A 20027-nucleotide genomic window follows, 5' to 3' on the forward strand; every position below is an offset into this window, starting at 1 on the left:
GCCCACCATCAGAAACAGTGAAACACGTCCAACCCAATAATCAGAATGGGGTTTTCTTAAACTTTGCAGTTTGGGCGTCTCCACTTTGGACTATTTGGCCACATCTTCGGATACAGTTGGTATTCATATTTGAATACATATCATTCAATCTTAGAATTTTAATTTTAAGCGCAAATGGAAAATGCATACTGTTGGTTTTAAACTATATTTCGCGTTTTTATTTTTATTTGGCGCTGAACGCAGCTTTGCAAAAATGCGTATTACTTTGTTTGTTTACTTTACTAGACCGAACTGTGCTCATGTTTAGTTTAAAACGGCTTCTCTGTAATTGAATAAGTTGAGAAAAGAGCCTCTCAGCTGAGTGTAGGCCGTGTGTATGGTGTGAAAAACAGATCAATGCTTTGACCTCTTTTTAAACCTTTTGACGGCGGATTTTACAGATCGATGAAGTCGCATCGATTGCAGAATTCGGGTGTTGCGCTCAACAGCTGTCATAATAATAATGAATTATAAATATTTTATATATAAAAAGATAATAATAATAATAATAATAATAATAATAATAATAATAATAATAATAATAAAATTGTTATTATTACTTTGCCTTGTTTCTTTGTTATTATTAATTTACATCTACAGGCTATTAAAATAACAGCAGCGGAAAAATAATAGCAATGTCGCCTACGTGGACGCGTTACTTGTCAAATAGCTTTTTTAATCAAAAATAAGATTTTAGTATCAAACATATATAGTTTTTTTAATGTAAATTAGTCTACAATTATTACGATGTGACTGTCACTATTTCTTTGACGTTTTTCATAAATTGTAGTTTGCCATCAGCAGATCCATTTTAAACGGGCCTGTCCTGCGCTTTGATGAATGGTTCTTTAAAGTGCAAACATTTAATTTAGCCTCTCAGTCAACGCAAAATGGCAAAATGGTTTAAATAAATGGACACATCCTGGCCTCTAACATTGAACCTCGCATGTGAGAGTGAATTGAACCTTTTTCTAAAAATACAAATAAACGTTTTGCTTACGCTGCGCGTTCAGGCCTTTCTTCAAGCTCACGTTACGGCTCTTCTGCAGTGAATGTGCCCTATAATTATTCCCTTGTTTCTCATGTTAATGCTGTTTACCCCCCAAAATGAGTCTGTTATTTTGTCAGTAAGCGCTATGTCTGCTTTTACCTTTACCTTTGCTATAACTGCGTTTACCTTTGAATTACCACTTCAATGGGACATGAAAAGGGCAGATACGCTCTGAAAAAGCAGAAAATGTTCCTACAGGCGCAAGGACGCTTGCTTTTAACGAATAAAGTACTGTAAATACAGTGTGTGTGTGGAGAGAAAAGATAAACAAGAGTAATGCCAGTATTTTAGCACGTTGATTTATGAGGTCAAATGGTCTACATGTACTTACACCGTACTGGCGTTATACAGCAAAGGCCTGTTTACCACATCTCCGATTGAGATATGCTTTAAATTACTGTGTTTAGCTCAGAATAAGTATACAGGATAAAATATGTTTATCACGAAAGTGTGTCCTAAATAATAAGTGCAGTGGCGTGGTACGAATTAAAACCAGATTTGACTAATTGGACAGGAGGAGAGAGAGTCTTGGATACTAAAATGCGTGTGAGTTCAGATTCAAATAGAGAGTGACGCGTAACTAATATTATAGAAAGGCTACAGGAGAAATTAGAAATGCATTGAAATCACATTTTAAGGCATGTTGGACAGCTTTGATCCCTCTTTTTTTAATTCGCTGGGCTCTCAGAGAGTAAAAATCTCCTGAGACCACGAATATGACATGAATGTTGTCAGCAAAAACACTAGAAGAATGAATTATATTCGCATACACTTCAGAAAATCTTTTAGTATGAACGGACACGTAAAATCAGTCGTAAACAACAGGCCTATATTGAATCACAACTTGAGTCGCTGATTAAGTTATTCATTGTTATTAGATACAGCTCTTTTATTGTTAAATTGTAATTTGCATTAAGCATGATAATTATGACACTTGACTACAATTAACGGCAGTTCATAATCTGCTTGATTTTCGAGCTAAACGAGTAGAACAAAGTATCAGACAATACAGGCTGGCAATCGAGGCCCGTGTGCCATTCACATAAACATTTACTCATTTTTTTCTGATATGTTATCGGACAAGACTATAAATCACTTAGCGAAGTTTATTTAAAGAACTTTTACAAGGGTAATATAGAAATATACACCACGGTGGGAAAAAATGCAGTGAGGGGGAAAAAAAGGATAAATAAATCAATTTAACTAAACAACCATATGGACTCCAAACAACTTCCCGCATTCAACATCCGTCCACTTCACTCACTAAAACGTTCAAATATAAATAAAATAAACAACTATAGCAATATATCCTCTCATTTAGTTAGTATCATAGTCTATAGATAGTAATAATCCAACACTAAGCAGTAAAATGTAAGGCAGGCTTTTTCATCTTTTAAAAAAAAAAAAAAAAAAAAAAAAAAAGAGTAATTGTGGTTAAAGGTGCTGTAGTTAAATATGCCAATATCGCCGTTAATAGTATGAAAATACGAGTTTGATTCAATAATAAGTGCTGTTTTAAAGATTTCACTAGTAGACACACAATAGACAAGTCTGAGCAGCAATACAATAAGCAAGTGTTCACGATTTCATGCTTGTCGCCAATTGTATGGCTTAAAATACCAATAAAGAAATAAATAAATCGACGTGTTGTTCTCCCTGAAAATCTATTAAGCGCCCACTCATTTTCATCTTTATTGGTGTCAAAAGGTTCCCGAGTCTAATGGAGGTCCAGACTTCGAAGAATTAATTGAATCAAAAGCCAGCTAAACTACCGATCTGAGTCATTATGAAATAAACGACTCATAATTGTGATTAGAAAGAACACGTACGCCAAAAAGGCCTTAATTGATTCACAACATGAAAGCAACCCCCAGATACAGAGGAGCGAATAAAATGCCAATTTTGGTCAATTTATGCGTTGCTCAAAATTCAGCATGTGTCTTTTGAGGGAGCCTGGATTTGCGGTTTGACTGACAGAGAGACTGTTGAAGTGGGACTCCCTGTAGAGACATTTCCTTTACGAAAGACACAAACTATTGTCTTGGTGAAAGAAAATAAACAACAATTAGGAGGGAGAAGTTCTGCAGTCCTAATTGCATGTGTATTGGTGTCATTCAATGGCCAGATCGATTCCCCAAGAAAGCTTCGGACCGGGCGCGTGTTTCTGCATTCATTAAAACGCATAAATCTAAAACCTTAAAACCCGGTTATTATTTACGGCGTCCGAAGCGCAACTCCTATAGACGCGCATCAATACTATCGACCCGTGACTTGCCTCCCAGACTCTAGTTTGGGGCTGATAAAAAAAAAAAAAAAATACAGGCAATCTTACCTTCAACAGCTGAGGACAGAGGCAGCAAAAAGCCGCATAAAAACAGCAAATAATCCATTGTCATAAACCAGAGACTTCGGACATGAAAGTGGAGCTCCAGGAGGAGATTGTAAAATCCTTCAGACCCTCAGTCCAGCTTCAGAGACCCTCTTCTCCAACTTCAGCGGTCTTCTGCTGAGCTCTGTTTCCATAAACCGCAATTTCAGCAGTTTGTGTAATCCAATGTGCAAAAAAAATGATCTAAAGCAGCGCTGAAAGAGCTTTAAAACTCATCCACAAGGTAAACGCTCCTTCCAGCTTATTTTTCATCAGTGGAGAGCATGTGTGTGTCCTTTTATAGATGTTGCACAGTGAAATCCCTATACGGAGAACAGTTGTTTAAATGTCCATTCGTCCTCCAATAGCATTCTGTTGTAGTCCAATAATAAAGCGCGTCCCGTAGAAAAAAAAAAGAAAAAAAAAAAAAAAAAAAGAAATCACCTTATAGCGGCTTTACGTGTAAAATCCCTGAGCGCGATTCACCTTCCGAGCGCTGACTGTTCCTGCTCCTCTGCCTTTCCATGTGCACTGGAATGAAGATCGCCTGCTCTGAAATCAAGGAAAGAGTGAAAAAGCGAGAGAGAGAGAAAGGCGGCGGGGGGAGGAGTCAACTGTCAGTCATTCTGCTGGCTCCGCCCTCCGGACTATCTGGCGCAGTTGGCAGGGTGAGAGCGCCGCTCTGCGGGTTTAAGTGCTTGCATGTCTTCAAACGTTCGTGGAAACGAACACACCTAATGTATATGTTGTTTTGAAAACCTTTTATGTTAAAATGCGCATACGCATGTTTCTTTAAACATTATTAGAGTAGTTTTTTACCACAGTAAAAATGCGTAATTGCGAGATCTTCCACAAAATAGGCTAAATGCACAGTACTACAGTAAGTAAAACCTGCTTATCTGTGTTGCCTAATACTTCCATACACAATTATACCCCAAAATAATCACTGTGGTCGTTTATTTATTTAATATTTAGTATTTATTTTAACAGTTTCTCAATTACGGAAGCTTCTTGTAGAGCCGAAAGCGGGAAGGAATTGTTAACGGTTGGCACACGGACCGGCAAAACGCTTCAGATGTGCCACGTTGACCTGTCCGATCATTTTTAACGTGTTATGATTTATAATATGACACTAAACACACTGTTAACATGTGTTCGAGCCTACATGAAGCGGTTCCGTGCTGTACGTTTGCATACGGACCGACTCATGATAAAGTTTGCATTATTCTTGTTTAGCTTGCTTTTGCTCTTTCACACACACTCATATCCCATCGATCTCGCTCTCTCTCGCTCTCACTCTCTGTTTTTCATCTAACTTCTGGTAAAAGCAGTAGGCTAGATGACATTTTCGAGGTCTCTTTTAAATATAGCATCCAAACTCAACGGCCTCTTACTTAAAATAATTGTTTTCTTTATAGCGCTTTGTAAAAATGTGAACGTGTAAACTGCAGTAGTCATAATTTCAATTATTATTATAATTACTACTACTACTACTAATAATAATACAGAACGTTTTGCTTTGTTACTTTGGGTTTAAGCTCTAGGCATCACATGAGATAAATTTTGAATAGGTTCATTTATCTTTAAAATGACAAAAAAAATCCATTTATTCATCCCTTGATTTATTTTATTCAAATGTTATTATATTTAATGTTAGTTTAGCAACCAACTTTGAAGGATGTGCTTCAACTAAGTTGTACAAACATTAGCTGCTTGAAAAAATAAAACACACTTTTGTCCAACTTTCCAAAAAACACTTTTAAAAACAACATTAATTGTCTAGAAACAAATGCTTTGCATTAACATTAATAAGTTAACAAAAAGGAGACAATACAAGTGACTTTAGATTTTGTTTGCATGCATGCCTTTTCACTAAGGTCCACTAGCTATTGAATGTGTATACTTATATATAGATAAAAGTGAATTGAAGGATTGTATTATATAGTCTAAGTCAGTAAACTAACATTGAAATGATAATGAATGCTCTCGTTCTGGCAGTTTGGATCATTTGTGGTTTAGTCTTTTGTTGGGAAGACTGTACGGGAGACCATCGCCGCTCAGTCTGCTCGTAATGAAGGCGTGCATCGATATGTGTGTTTTTGTGAGAGGAACTGAGACGATGCACTTTGACAGTGATTTTATAAAAATGAAAACCTGTCTGATGTAACTCTCACAACACTGCTGTTTTTAAATGAGTGTGGTAAGAGGTTTTACGTTCTCTATCTGGACTTCTTTTGTTACCCTGTTTAGGTAAACGTTTTGTAACCTCTATGATGAATATGGTCATTAAATTGAAACTGTAGTCTGTGTGGTTGACATAGAGGATGATCTAGAAATTTGTAGCTGTTTGTCTTAAGTGTAACTACAGTATGTTATATAATCCTCATGAGAATATTATACAATAATATTGTTTTGTGGTACATATAAAAGCTAAATATAAAAGGTCCCAGTACAGAGCCTTGATTCACACCAAATGTTCAGTTTTGGTTTAGCTGAGCGGTGATTGCCAATGAAAGCAAGAGTATTTCAGATCAAATTTAGATATTTTAACTGCTTGAGAGGCCAAGTGCTTCAGGAGTTTTGGTGTTTTGTTGTGTTTATATAGTTGCATTTATATCCATTATCATTTTGTCTTCAGATGTCACAAATTACTTAACATACAGTAAAAGTCAAAAGTTTACATACACCTTGCAGAATCTGCAAAATTAATTATTTTATCAAAATAACAAGGATCATACAAAATGCATGTTATTTTTTTTATTTAGTACTGACCTGGTTAAGATATTTCACATAAAAGGCGTTTACACACAGATGTTTACAAGAGAAAATAATAGGTGAATTTATAAAAATTACCCCGTTCAAAAGTTTACACACTCTTGATTCTTAATACTGTGTTGTTACCTGAATGATCCACAGCTGTGTTTTTTTGTTTAGTGATAGTTGTTCATGAGTCCCTTGTTTGTACTGAACAGTTAAACTGTCTGCTGTTCTACAGAAACATCCTTTAGGTCCCACAAAATCTTTGGTTTTTCAGCATTTCTGTGTATTTGAACCCTTTCCAACGACTGTATAATTTTGAGATCCATCTTTTCACACTGAGGACAACTGAGAGACTCGTACGCAGCTATTACAGAAGATCAAGCGCTCACTGATGCTTCAGAAGGACAAGTGATGCATTAAGAGCCGGGGGTGAAAACTTTTGGAATTTGAATATTAGGGTTGAACATAACTTATTTAGTCTTCTGGAAAACATGTAAGTATCTTCTGTAGCTTCTGAAGGGCAGTACTAAATGAAAAAAAAAAATAGGATATTTAGGCAAAATAAGAAAAATGTACACAAGTACAAATGTTCATAAGTTTTCACCCCCCGGTTCTTAATGCATCATGTTTCCTTCTGACGCATCAGTGAGCGCTTGATCTTCTGTAATAGTTGCATATGAGTCCCTCAGTTGTCCTCAGTGTGAAAAGATGGATCTCAAAATCATACAGTCATTTTTGGAAAGGGTTCAAATACACAAAAATGCTGAAAAACCAAATAATTTGTGGGACCTAAAGGATTTTTCTGAAGAACAGCAGACAGTTTAACTGTTCAGGACAAACAAGGGACTCATGAACAACTATCACTAAGCATAAAAACACAGCTGTGGATCATTCAGGTAATAACACAGTGTGTAAACTTTTAAACAGGGCCATTTTTTATAAATTCACCTATTATTTTCTCTTGTAAACAACTGTGTGTAAACACCTTTTATGTGAAATATCTTAACCAGCTCAGTACTAAATAAACAATAACATGAATTTTGTATGATCCTTGTTATTTTGATAAAATAATTAACATTTTGCAGATTCTGCAAGGTGTATGTAAACTTTTGACTTCTACTGTATGTTAAGTAATGTATGACGTCTAAAGACAAAACGATAATGGATATAAATGCAGCTATATAAACACAACAAAACACCAAAACTCCTGAAGCACTTGGCCTCTCAAGCAGTTAAAATATCTAAATTTGATCTCAAATACTCTTGCCTGTGGGACCTGAAGGATTTTTCTAAAGAACAAAGGGCAGTTCAGGATAAACAAGGGACTCATGAACAACTATCACTAAACAAAACACACAGCTGTGGATCATTCAGGTAATAACACAGTATTAAGAATCAAGCGTACGTAAACTTTTGAACTTAAAAATAATTTGTACTACTAATATTTTCTCTTGTGGACTATATGTAAATTTATTTTATGTGAAATATCTTATTCAGGTCAGTACTAAATAAAAAATAACACGCATTTTGTATGATCCCTCTTATTTTGGTAAAATAATTAACATTTTGCAGATTCTGCAAGGTGTATGTAAACTTTTGACTTTAACTGTGAAGCTTCATCATTGTTTTGTTTAATTAAAAAAAAAAAAACTTTTTACATATTATTTTGAACTAGAGTTAAATTTTCTAAGACTGAAACAATATGTTCATCTATTTTCAAATTTAATTTTGAACAAAAGACTAGTTAAATACTGCGACAAAGCACAGAATACACAAGCGAGTGAGTCTAAGTGTAATCAAGACTGTGTCAATTGCAATTTCTCATTTCTGTCGTATATTTGTTATTTATAGAGCTGCTCTTGTAAAAAGACACAAATGAGATGTGATTTATTGTGTAGGCGTCTTGTGTTTTAATGAAATCATATGTGTGATCTGAAAGAGGGTTGGGTCATGAGAACAGGGATTAGCCGCACACTGAGGAAGTCCTCTAATACGAATGTTTGTTAAAGTAAGAAAGTATGTGTGTGAAGCCATAAATATGAGGCCGAGCCAAAACCCTGACCAAAACTCCGGGGTCTATTTTGCATGAACGGAAAATTCAAGTTAATAGAGCGATTGGCTCGTCGCCTTTAGGTTCTGTGTTGTTTTGCAAAACTTTTATTGCTCAGTTATTTGTCATTATATGTGAACTGCTTTTAAAGGTTAGACCTTATTTGAATTCTAGATTTCATTGAGAACTTTATTTTGTTTTATTGTTCCTATGAACGGTAATAACCATTCAGCGTATTTTATAATAGCTGAAGAGTCTGTTTTTGGTCAAACGGCGAGATTTCGTGAAACATTCGTTTAGTTGCGTGTCCGTGGAGTGCCTTGAAAAACAGACTACGCACCTGGCATTCATTACAAACTCAATAAGTAAAGTGGCAGACATTTTATTGCCATGTGGACATATGGAAATTTCTCAAACTTACACACGATCCCCTTCCACTGCTGGCCTAACTTTGATGCTGGACTAAACAATAGCGCTAAAGCAATATGGGTACGAGCATTTTGTTTTCTTCATGGATACACAATGAAAATGTGAAGCTCTTGTTTGTGGTTAAGTTGCTATACTGTGTTTAGAAATTTGAGGGTTACTGTTAATTGATGTCCCGACACATACAGAAAGCCCTCGTCCTCTTTTTATCACTGTCTTTAGTTACTTTCTTCCCATGGTTTTGCACTTCAAACAGCTTTGTATCTGTGTGCTGTGCTGATCTCTCCATCAAACACACACACATACCTGACATGTATGGACTCATGCGCGTAAGGGCATGAGCGTGAAATGCTGGCTGACAGGTTTCATCCACTTTAAGTACAGGGTTTTGTAAATGTATTGTCTCACAGAACAAAACATAATTGCTGTGCCACCGAGAGCAGGCCGTGCCAACAGACAACACTGATACAGTTCCCAGAACTGAACGGCTGCTTTCAGCGTCCTGGTTAGTGCCAAAGGTCTTGCAAAATGTCATGTCTGACTCATAATATAATACTTATGAAAAAAACAAAAAAACAAAACAAAAAAATACTATATATATATATATATATATATATATATATATATATACACACACACACACAAAGTATGCAATATATATATATATATGAAATGAACAACAACAACAATAATAATAAAAAGAAGAAGAAGAATGTGTTTTTAAAGTGGACAAAACATATAATAAACATATAATAAAATTGATAATTTAAGATATTAAATTATCAACAACAACAACAGCAAAAAACAACAGTAGTAGTAGTAGTAGTAGTAATAATAATAATAATAATAATAATAATAATAACATGTTTTACAATTGACACAATGCAATAAATGTATAACAAGATTTACAAAAAAATAAAAATAAAACAACAACAACCGTAATAATAATAATAATAATAATAATAATAATAATAATAATAATAATAATAATAATAAATGTGTTTTTACAATGAACAAAACATTGTAAAATACATTAACAATATCAATACCCCAACAATAATGGAAAAAACACTTCATTTATTATTTATTTGTTTGTTTGTGTGTGTGTGTGTGTGTGTGTGTGTTTGTTTATAACATTATTTATAATACATATATTGTAAAGTAGAATGTAACATTTAATATAATAAAAATAATACATATATAATATAATATAATATAATACAATACATATATAATATATAATAATAAAAATAATACATACTCCAAAGTACAGCAAAAACAATACAATTTTGAAATACTTTTACTATTTAAATTAACTGTTTTCTATTTGAATATAATTTCAAATGTAATTTATCCCTGTGATCAAATCTACATTTTCAGCATCATTACTCCATGGTCCTTCAGAAATCATTCTGATATGCTGCTCCAGAAACATTATTATTATTATTGCATGCTATTAATACAAAGAAAAAGGAAATTGCTGTAAGTCTTTTGTAACATTATAAATGTCTTTATCATCACTTTTGATCAATTCAAAACATCTTAGCCACATAAAAGTATCAATTTCTATAATTATAAAAACTGAATGGTAATGTTACAAAAGCATGATTTTTAAAGGATCATGTGAATGATGCTAAAAATTCAGCTTTAAAATCACAGGAATAAATTACATTATAAATATACTCAAATAGAAAACAATTATATTAAATAGCAAAAATATTTAAAAATTTTACTGTTTTTACTGTACTTCAGATCAAATACATGCAGGCTTGGTGAGCAGAAAAGGCTTATTAAAAAAAAAACCCTTACTGTTCAGAACCCATATACAATGTATTATATATAATATATACTGTATATTTCAGCAAACAGCTTTATTATATGACGTTAAAATCTCTCAGTCTATTACCACAATGACAAATAGCCACTCAGATGCCACCGATATTGTACAAAGCGCCTAATCCAAATATAAATACAAAGTGACGTCCCTTCAATCTCATTCCCCCTCTCCTATCTGACCTCTGACCTCTCGTACATATCCCTGTAAACGAGTCCAGTCCTGCCGTATTACCCGTCCAGCAGCAGCGGCTATTAAGAGTCGATCACAATAGGTCAATGTCAACACAGCCTCTAAAGCCTGAGAGGAAGCAGGACGTTCAGGGGGCAAGAGGGAATTCACTTTCATTTCCAAATGCACTGCGGATACGATCACCCGCTTATTATGGGATTGAGGTGATCTGAAGGTCAAGGAAGTTGATAAATTCCTCAACCAGAAAAGTCCATTACGTACATACACTCTAAAAAATGCAGGGTTAAAAACAACCCAACTTGGGTTATTTGGCAATCCAGCGCTGGGTAAATATTAGACAGAACACATGCTGCATTATTTTGACCCGGCTGCTTTGGGTGAAATGTTTTTACCAAACAGTTATTTTATTTAAGTCAACTAGTGTATAAAAAAATATTATATTGCTGGTTTAAAATGAACTAGAACTTATAAAAAAACACACAGAATTACTAGAGGCAACAGCAATAATCAAAAGATGAACATTTATTATTAAACATGAACAACATACAAGACATTGAATTTATTTAGGTGAACAGCATAGTTTACAATATTACATACATTTAAATTCATCTAACAAACATTTTAGACGTAAAAAGGTAACATGTAAAAGTAGAATTTTAATTTTAGTGTATTCAACCGTTCTCTGTAATCGCTTTTTACTGAAATAGTGCAAAATTCTCATGCTGGTGTGTCGCCGAAATCTGAGCCGGTGAAGGGCTGCTGTTCGCCAGGTTAACTGCGAACTTCAGACCGCTGTGTCGCGTTTCACTCGTAGCTATAAAATGACATAACTGACTCCGAAAACTGCCCATAAACAAACAGTATTGACATTAGAGAACATATTTTAAGATTAAAAACAGTATAATAACGAATAAAATCCATTTATTTTATACAAAGCAAAAAGCGTTTCCATTCTGCGAAACGACCGCTGCTGACTCAGCTGACTCTCGTACTTAAGTTGCGTTGCACTGCGTAAAATAACACAATTTACAGCACAGTAAAGACTTTATACATTAATTAAAATGTATACAAACCTTTATTTCGCTGACAAAGTGCTGAGAACTGATCTCTCCTGTAGAGAACTCAAAAAACCCGCGCTTTGAATGACTGTAACTCAACTGGGTTGTTTCGCCAGAGACGGGCTTAACCCAGCGGTTGGGTAGAAAAAAGCATCTTAGTTAGCATATATATATATATATATTTAAAATAACCCAAATGACCCAACAAGTTGAACCAAGCATTTGGTTAAAAAAAGCTTTTTTTTAGTGTACGGGCATTAAACGCCCATCCCTCATCAGAGGTAACTGGTTTTATAATGTTTTTAGCATAATGGCGGGCAAAGTCACTCTCGCACCTTTGCGAAAGGCTCTCTTTAGTGTTTACAGTAATGCACCTTCCCGCAAGAGCGTCTGCTTCGAATTAGAGGCGTGCTACTTCTAACATGCTCCCCTATGGTCGTGCGGCGCGCGATCAAACCACCCATATTTCTCGGCTCAAGAGCTCACGGCTAATGGGAACCAGAGTGGTTGGCGATGTTTTGGCAGAGCCGAACGGCACAAACGCCCTGCGCCTGACTGATGTGCGCTGGAGTCTTCTAAGCGGGAGGCTGTTGACTGATGCATGCGTTCAGGAAGACGAAATCCCGACATGACAAAACATCCACACACTTGATCATTGTTCTTTGTCTCCGAGTGTCAGATTGTTTTGGGGGCCTCATTAATCTTATTGTAGTTTCGCTTCATAGCAAACACCTGGAGATGTTGAGCAACGCTTATGAACGCAACCCAAATGCGGATAAAGTTCAGCGCGGTTGCAGGAAACGACAAACCGCGCCGTGTGCTGCCAGAAATCAAGCTCGATAAATATGCAGCAGTCAAGAAGATATATTGAGTCAATCAAATCTCAGGATAAAAGCACCAAAGCCGTTTTAAAAAGTTGTGGATGTTGGTTGATGTATTTTATCATTTATGCATTTCATTTTAGATGCACTTTATAGGTAAGAAGTTTAAAATCAAAAGTCTCTCAAATGAAAGTAGTCTCCAAGCTCTCCAAGGTTTGTTTGAGCAAAAGTACAGAAAACGTAATTTCATGAAATTTTACTACAATTTAAAATACTTTTTTCTACTCATATATATTTAAAATGTGAATATTTATGATTATTTCACAAAATATTATTACAATTTAAAACTACTCTATTTGAATAAATTATATACAGTATTCTGTGTAATCTACTTGTATGATCACACAGAAAAAATGCATGAAAATATTAAGCATCAAAAACTGTTAGTTTTTATTTAGATATTTAAATCATAAATATATTAATATAAGGCATATTTGAAAAACATATGATTTCATGAAATATTACTACAATTTAAAATAACTGTATTTTTGTCATAAATGTTAAGCATAAAAAACTAAAAGGTTTAGAAACAGAAATTAATAATTATTTTTTCTATTAGAAATTAAATAAATAAATAAATAAATAAATAAATATTAAGCATCAGAAACTAAAAGGTTTAGGAATAGAAATATTCGTAATTCATATATATTTCTATCATAAATATGTTTGTATAAGCTATACAGTATATATGTAATTTCACGAAATATTAAAATTAATGAAATTAAAAATTACAATTACTGGTTTCTGTTTGAATAAATTGAAAATATGATTTTTAAAATGTATTTTAGGTGATTTATTTCTGTGATTGCAAATCAATCAATCAATAAATAAATCAAAAAGAAAGAAAAAGAAAAAAATAATTTCCATAAAAAATATCAAAAACTATTTTCTATTTTAATATATATTGAATTTGAATATATGTATGCATTTCATGTAATTTATTTCTGTTATTGCAAAGCTAAATTTTCTTGCTTTTTAAAGATTTAAGACTTTTAAAAAAAATATTCAGCAAGGATGCATTAAATTGATCAAAAATGAAAGTAAGAATATTTATGTTTCAAAAGATATATATTTTAAATAAAAGCTCTTCTTTCGATTCATTGAAGAATCTTGAAAAAAAAAGAAAATATAAATAAATAAATTTAAACAAGACAGGTCCATATCCCTGACATATCGCCCCCCTCCCGGAAGGTGCGTCCTCGCACCATAGAAACAACAGAGGGAGGCATGGGTGGGAACTTGTGGCGTAGCCAGTGGTGGAGGAGCCCAAGGCGGAGACGGAGCTGATGAGCCAGGATGACGAGGAGGATCCGGAGAGCCAAGGTGGAGCTGATGGTGCTGGTGACCGACAAGGAGGCGTGGATTCGGAAGGCCGTGGTTGAGCCGGAGTGACAGAGGACCAAGGTGGAGCTGGAGGGATGAAGAAGCATGACGGAGCCGAAGGAATGGAGGGGCAAGGCGTAGCCGGAGGAGTGGAGTCCCGAGGTGCAGGATGGTCGACGACAGACCAAGGTGGAGCCGGAGGGACGTGGGAGCCCAGTTAAGCCAGTGGACTGCCAGGCCAAGGTGGAGAAGTGGGAGCTAGGAGGCATATCCCTGACATATCGCCGGAAGGTGCATTCTCACGGCGTAGAAACAACAGAGGGAGAAATGGGTGGGAACTTGGGAGGACGAAGAACAGAGTCTATGGAAGAGACAACGGAGAGAGGAGCCAAGGAAGAAACAGAAGGAGCCTGAGAGAGATGACAGGAGGAACCAGGGCAGACAAGATGGAGAGAGGAGCCAGGGAAATGACAGGAAGGACTTGGAGTAGGCGGTTCCAGGTGAAACCCAGGCCACAGCCATAATGACGGCCCATGGTGGAGCAGACGGCGGGAGGAGCCATGGAGGAGAAAGGGCTAACGACTCCGTTGGTGTTGGCGGAGAACCAATGAGCCAGGTTGACGAGGAGGATCTGGATGGCCGAGGAGGCAAAGGCGTGGATCCGGGAGGCTGCGGTCGACAGAGGACCAAGATGGAGCCGGAGAAATGGAGGAACGAGGGAGCCCGGTGGTGCCAGTGGACTGCTGGGTTGATGGGCCAAGGCAGAGTCCTGGACTCTGAGGCTGGAGGTGGAGACAGGGGATCCTCCAGCCACGACGCCGATGGAGACTGACAGACCAGCAGTGAGCCCACCACACAGTTGGAGGGCTAAGGGTGAGCAGACGGGCTGCCAGACGACAGCGGAGGAGGAGGCAGGAGTGGGTGGGAGGGTACACATTTGCAAGCCTCCAGTCTCTCGGGGATGCCCTTAGAATCAGAGTCTCTCTTTGGGTTAGGCTTGGAAACAGGAGCCCTCTCTGGGCTTAACACAGGAATGGGAGCCCTCTCTAGGCAAACATGGAAACGAGAGCACTCTCTGGGCTGGACGTGGGATCAGGGGTGACAGAGGGCTCCGAAGAAGTAGGGAGTAGAGGGGGGAGGTCATCATCCCAGTCTATAAGATCCTCCTTCATTTTCCATTCACCTAGAATCACTAACAGCTCACCCTCAACCATGTTGTAGGTGGTGGAGCTCCTCTCCGCGATCTCACCGATGTCGGCTTTCTCCCTTTCTCGGACCTGGACTGACGTCACTTGCAGCTCCGGCTCCACGGTGATCCATTGCTCTGTCGCTCCATGCGGCAATGGCTTGTCAACCGCGGCGAGCTCTGGCTCTCAGTGAATGGTGGGCTCGGGCTGCTGCTCTGCACGGCGGGGAGATGGTGGGCTAGGAACTGGGTCTGGCTGTGTCCCGGATCGAAGATAGATGCTCTCCAGACACCGGATGATCACTTCCCTCCAGTTTAATCCGGTGGTGTGTGGGAGGTCGATGGCATGGTGGTAATTCCTTCCGATCCAGAACAATGAGCTCAGTGCAGCATCGTCAAATGGCGTTAAAACTCAGCTGCATACTCCAAGAGGGAAAGGTCTTTGCGGGCAAGGGAGGTGAACTTTGCGGGCAGGGGATCAATGGGGAAACACAACGGAAACAAAAAAGACCGGCAAGAATTGGGAAGCAAAACGGAGGGTGGACACGGAGGTAACTGTATTTGGTCGGGTCTTCTGTCATGGTATGCTGCCGTAGGAGACGCAGAGAAATGTTTAACAGTCTTTAATGAACAAACACAGGGGATAATCCACAACAGGAACCAACACACGTACATCACAAGTAGACCAAAGGAGGAACGCACAGACAGGAACTTAAATGCATGAGGAAATCAGGGAAATACACAGAAATAAACTAATTAAAGGACAGGAACAGAAACGCAAATTGGAGGTCTATATCTATGACAGTTATGAACTTTCTATTAACTAAAGAATATATATATATATATATATATATATATGTATGTGTGTGTGTGTGTGTGTGTGTGAATGTATTTTATGTATTTTATCTAATTTATTTATGTGATTGCAAAGCTGAATTTTTAAAGAAATTAAAACTTTTATTCAGAAAGGATGCATTAAATTGATAAAAGTGAAAGAAAGGACACTTATGATGTTACAAAATATATATGTTTCAAATAAATGCTGTTATAAACGTTCTATCAATTAAACAATCCTGAATGAATGAATGAATAAATACAATTTTCCATAAAAAATATTAAGCTGCCAAAACTAAAACATTTAGAATCCAAAATATCTACATGAATCATATATAATATTTTTTTATTAATAAATATTTGTGTTATCTATACATTTACATTAATAGTATGTGCATTAATAGTAATTAAATCTGCATAAAATGCAAAAAATGATCTTTTACATATTGTAGATAGTACTTTAAAACAAACATAACATTTTGAAAATTAGCTTTGGAAGTTGTGTATGTATTATTATTGCATTTTTAATAATGACATTGTTTGTGAAATGTTTCTAAATAAGATATTTAAATAAATATTGTAAAAAAATATTTCATCTTAAATATACGTGTATGTTGAAGTGCAGCCTCGAACATCGCAAGCCCTAAAAATACATTAAAATCCAAGCACAGTTTCCCTTTCCCCCCGATTATTGCAGTCCAGCGTTTCTTCTTTTATTTAAGATATATGTCATTTCCCATGGCAAACAAAATAATAATTAAATGATTCAATAATGATTAAAGGATGACAGAATTTCCATTAATTTTAACATCTTAAGTTTTAGTCTTGGGTAAAGTGATGAAATCCTTAGAAACATGTAATACGTGACAAGAATACGGCACCAGAGCAGTCTTGTATTAAACACAATAAAATCAACCTATGATTGAACTTAAAACGCTTCAGTAACGTTTGAACGTAAAATAATGCCATTTTGGATGCTGTCAGTACATTAATAATGCACATGTGTGCATATCATGTTGGATTATAAAAGTTAAAACAGCACCAAACCAGAGCTTTAACATTAACTTATGATCTTAAACTCCACAATTTGCCTGAAAAATGATGTGCCACTCCATCCTGGATATGTGTTTTATGAGTTACATACATACACATGTTAATGGCAGGCTTTTGGCTCTCCTAGTCAGGGATTAGCATGGAAACTATGGTTCATATCAGTTGTAGAATGTGTGGCCTGTAAATCTCACCAGAGCGTGTTGTGACACACAACTCCAGCCCAAGAAAAAAGGGTGAGATTCCTGCGAGAGAATGTAATCCACACGTACCCCCGCCCATACATACAGTACACACACCCGGCCCGCCGCTGCCAGGACGGCAATCAGAGAGCTGGTCCTGTTCTGTGCGTCCTACAGGTGCTGGAAGTGAGACTGACAGATAGCGATCCATCAAGCTCTGAAGATTAACAGCTGATAGAGAACGATGAAATCATAAATCTGATAGAAAACCGCCCTTAAGCAACGTTTGTCAGCGCACAAGCCCGGGATTGCTGCGAGAAACAACTTCAATTAAGTTTCATGTTGTTACAGTTTGTTTCACCTCTAAAGTTAAGGGCAGCTTTATGGTTGCCTGGCCAATTTTCATGGACGAAATGCAGTCATTTCAACTGAAAGCCACACAATTGTATGGAAGTTTATTAAAAATTGTTTCAAAATAAAAAATAGTTTAACTTTATTGTCCATTCTGTTTGTCACAGAGAAATGTGTGTTTGTCGCTGTTAAAAGACTAAAAATTGGGAAGGAAAAAGAATTGTAAAAAAAAGTCAGATTTGCAAGATGTAAACTAGCAATTGCAAGAAAAGTCAGAATTGTAAAATATAAACTCTTAATTGTGAGAAAACATGAAAATTGTGAGATGTAAACCTTTTAATTCTGAGTAAAAAGTTGCAACTGTGGGAGAATTGTGCCAGAAATAAAATCTCAATTGCAAGAAAAAAAAGTTGTGAGAACTCAAATTTGCGCAAAAAGTCGCAATTGTGAGAAAAGGTTAAATTATGAGATGTAAACTATATTTGAATAAAAAAAAATAAATAGCAAGAAAAAGTCAGAATTATGAGATATAGACTCAATTTGTGAGAAAAATGTCATAATTGTGAAAAATATAATTTATAAAATAAAACTTTCAGTTATGAGAAAAAAAGACAGAATTACATAATATAACTTTTAATTGTAAGGAAAAAGTCAGAACTGTGAGATATAAACTTAATTTGCAAAAATAAAGTCATAAGAAAAATGTTATAATTGCGAAATATAAACTTCAGTGTGTAAAAAAAAAAAAAAAAAAACAGAGTTGCAAGATGTAAAGTAAATCACAAGAAAAAGTCAGAATTACGAGAAAAGAAAAAAATTGGAATTGCAAAATATAAACTTCCAGTTGAGAAAAAAGACAGAACTGCAAGATGTAAACTGAATTGTGAGAAAAATCTGAATTGCAAATAAATAAATAAATAAATAAATAAATAAAAGAAGGAAAAAGAAAAAATCAGAATTACAAGATAAGATTTAACTGGATAAAAAGTCACAATTGCAAGAAAAAAAAAAAACATAATTGCTAAATATAAACTGAAAATATATAATCTTTCAATTCCAAGAAAAAAGAAAAAAAAAAAAAAAAAAAGACAAAAAAACAGAAATGTAAAAAAGTCACAATTAAAAAGTCTGAATTGTGAGATGCAGTAAAAGGTGGGAACTGCAAAAAAAAAGTCAAAATTGTGAGATGTAAATTTAAATTAAAACATCACAATTGTGAGAAAAAATACAATTATAATTAAAACTCTATTTGCAGGAAAAATGTCAGTTGTGCTCTGAAGAAAAAAGTCAGAATTGCAAGATATAGGCTTTTAGTTATGAGAAAGAAAAAAAAAAAACCCAGACAATTGTGAGATGCAAACTCAAAGATGCAGACTCAGAATTCTAATAAAAAAGGTGAAAATTGCAATATGCATTGTCATAAATGCAGTATATAAAGAAGGACAGTATTACGAGATATAAATGGGAAAATGTATGTTAATTTGCAAGAAAAATGTCAGAATTGCGAAATATAAACTTTCTGTTACAAGAAAAAGACAAAATTGAGAGATGCAAACTAAATTACAAAAAAAAAAAAAAAAAAAAAAAAAAAAAAACACCAGAATTATGAGATGTGAATTCATATTTAAGTAAAAAGTCGCAACTGGCAGGCAAATGTCAGAATTGCAAGATATAAACTCAGTTTGCAAGAAAAGACTCAGAATTGTGAGATATAAACATTCAGTTACAAAAAAAAACATGACATAATGTTCACTTGCAAAAAACGTCAGAATTACGATATTTAAACTCGCAATTGCGAGATATAATATCAACTTACGAGAGAGGAAAAAAAAAACAGAATTGAGAGATTAAAGGGGTCACCGGATGCCCATTTTCCACAAGTTGATATGATTCTTTAGGGTCTTAATGAAAAGTCTCTAATATACTTTGGTTAAAAATTCTCAATGGTTGTGTAAAACAACACCCTTTTTACCTTGTCAAAATGAGCTCTGCAAAAATCATCTCATTCTGGTCGAGGCTGCTTTAAATGTTAATGAGCTCTGCTCGCCCCGCCCCTCTCTTCTCTCTGTGGAGTGACGAGCCTGTTTACTTTAGCCGCATTTAGCCGCGTTTAGCAACTAAACTTGCTAACTAGCACATTATTAGGAAAGACGATCGCAAAGATTCATAGAAAAACCCTTATATTTACTTCTGCTGTAAGTGAAGCTGAATCACGAATGATTCACGCGAACATGGACGGATATATGTAGATCGGTATTGCATTGTCATAATTGTAGGATATAGACTTTAATTGTGAGAAAAAAAAAACAAACAAACTGAATTGTGAGGGAAAAGGGCAAATTGCAAGGTGTAAACTCACAATTGCAAGACAGAAATGTACAATTCTAAGAAAAATGTTAGTATTGTTTTTTTTTCAAATTTTCAAATTTTGCATGCGTGTGA

At 35.6% G+C, this 20027-nt stretch overlaps 1 protein-coding gene across 5 annotated transcripts in view; it reads right to left on the reverse strand.

Moving 5' to 3' along the window:
- Window positions 1–3998, reverse strand: part of LOC127153350 (ephrin type-B receptor 3) — a 55536-nt gene extending 51538 nt beyond the window's left edge. For all 5 annotated transcript variants that reach the window (XM_051094389.1, XM_051094388.1, XM_051094386.1 and 2 more), the window contains exon 1: window positions 3423–3998. In XM_051094389.1, the coding sequence (XP_050950346.1) occupies window positions 3423–3486 (64 nt within the window). In that variant the 5' untranslated portion in view covers window positions 3487–3998. The remainder of the gene's footprint in view (window positions 1–3422) is intronic.
- Window positions 3999–20027: the final 16029 nt, after the last annotated feature.

Source organism: Labeo rohita, chromosome 22 (assembly GCF_022985175.1).
Source record: "Labeo rohita strain BAU-BD-2019 chromosome 22, IGBB_LRoh.1.0, whole genome shotgun sequence".
NCBI classification, from domain to species: Eukaryota; Metazoa; Chordata; class Actinopteri; order Cypriniformes; family Cyprinidae; genus Labeo; species Labeo rohita.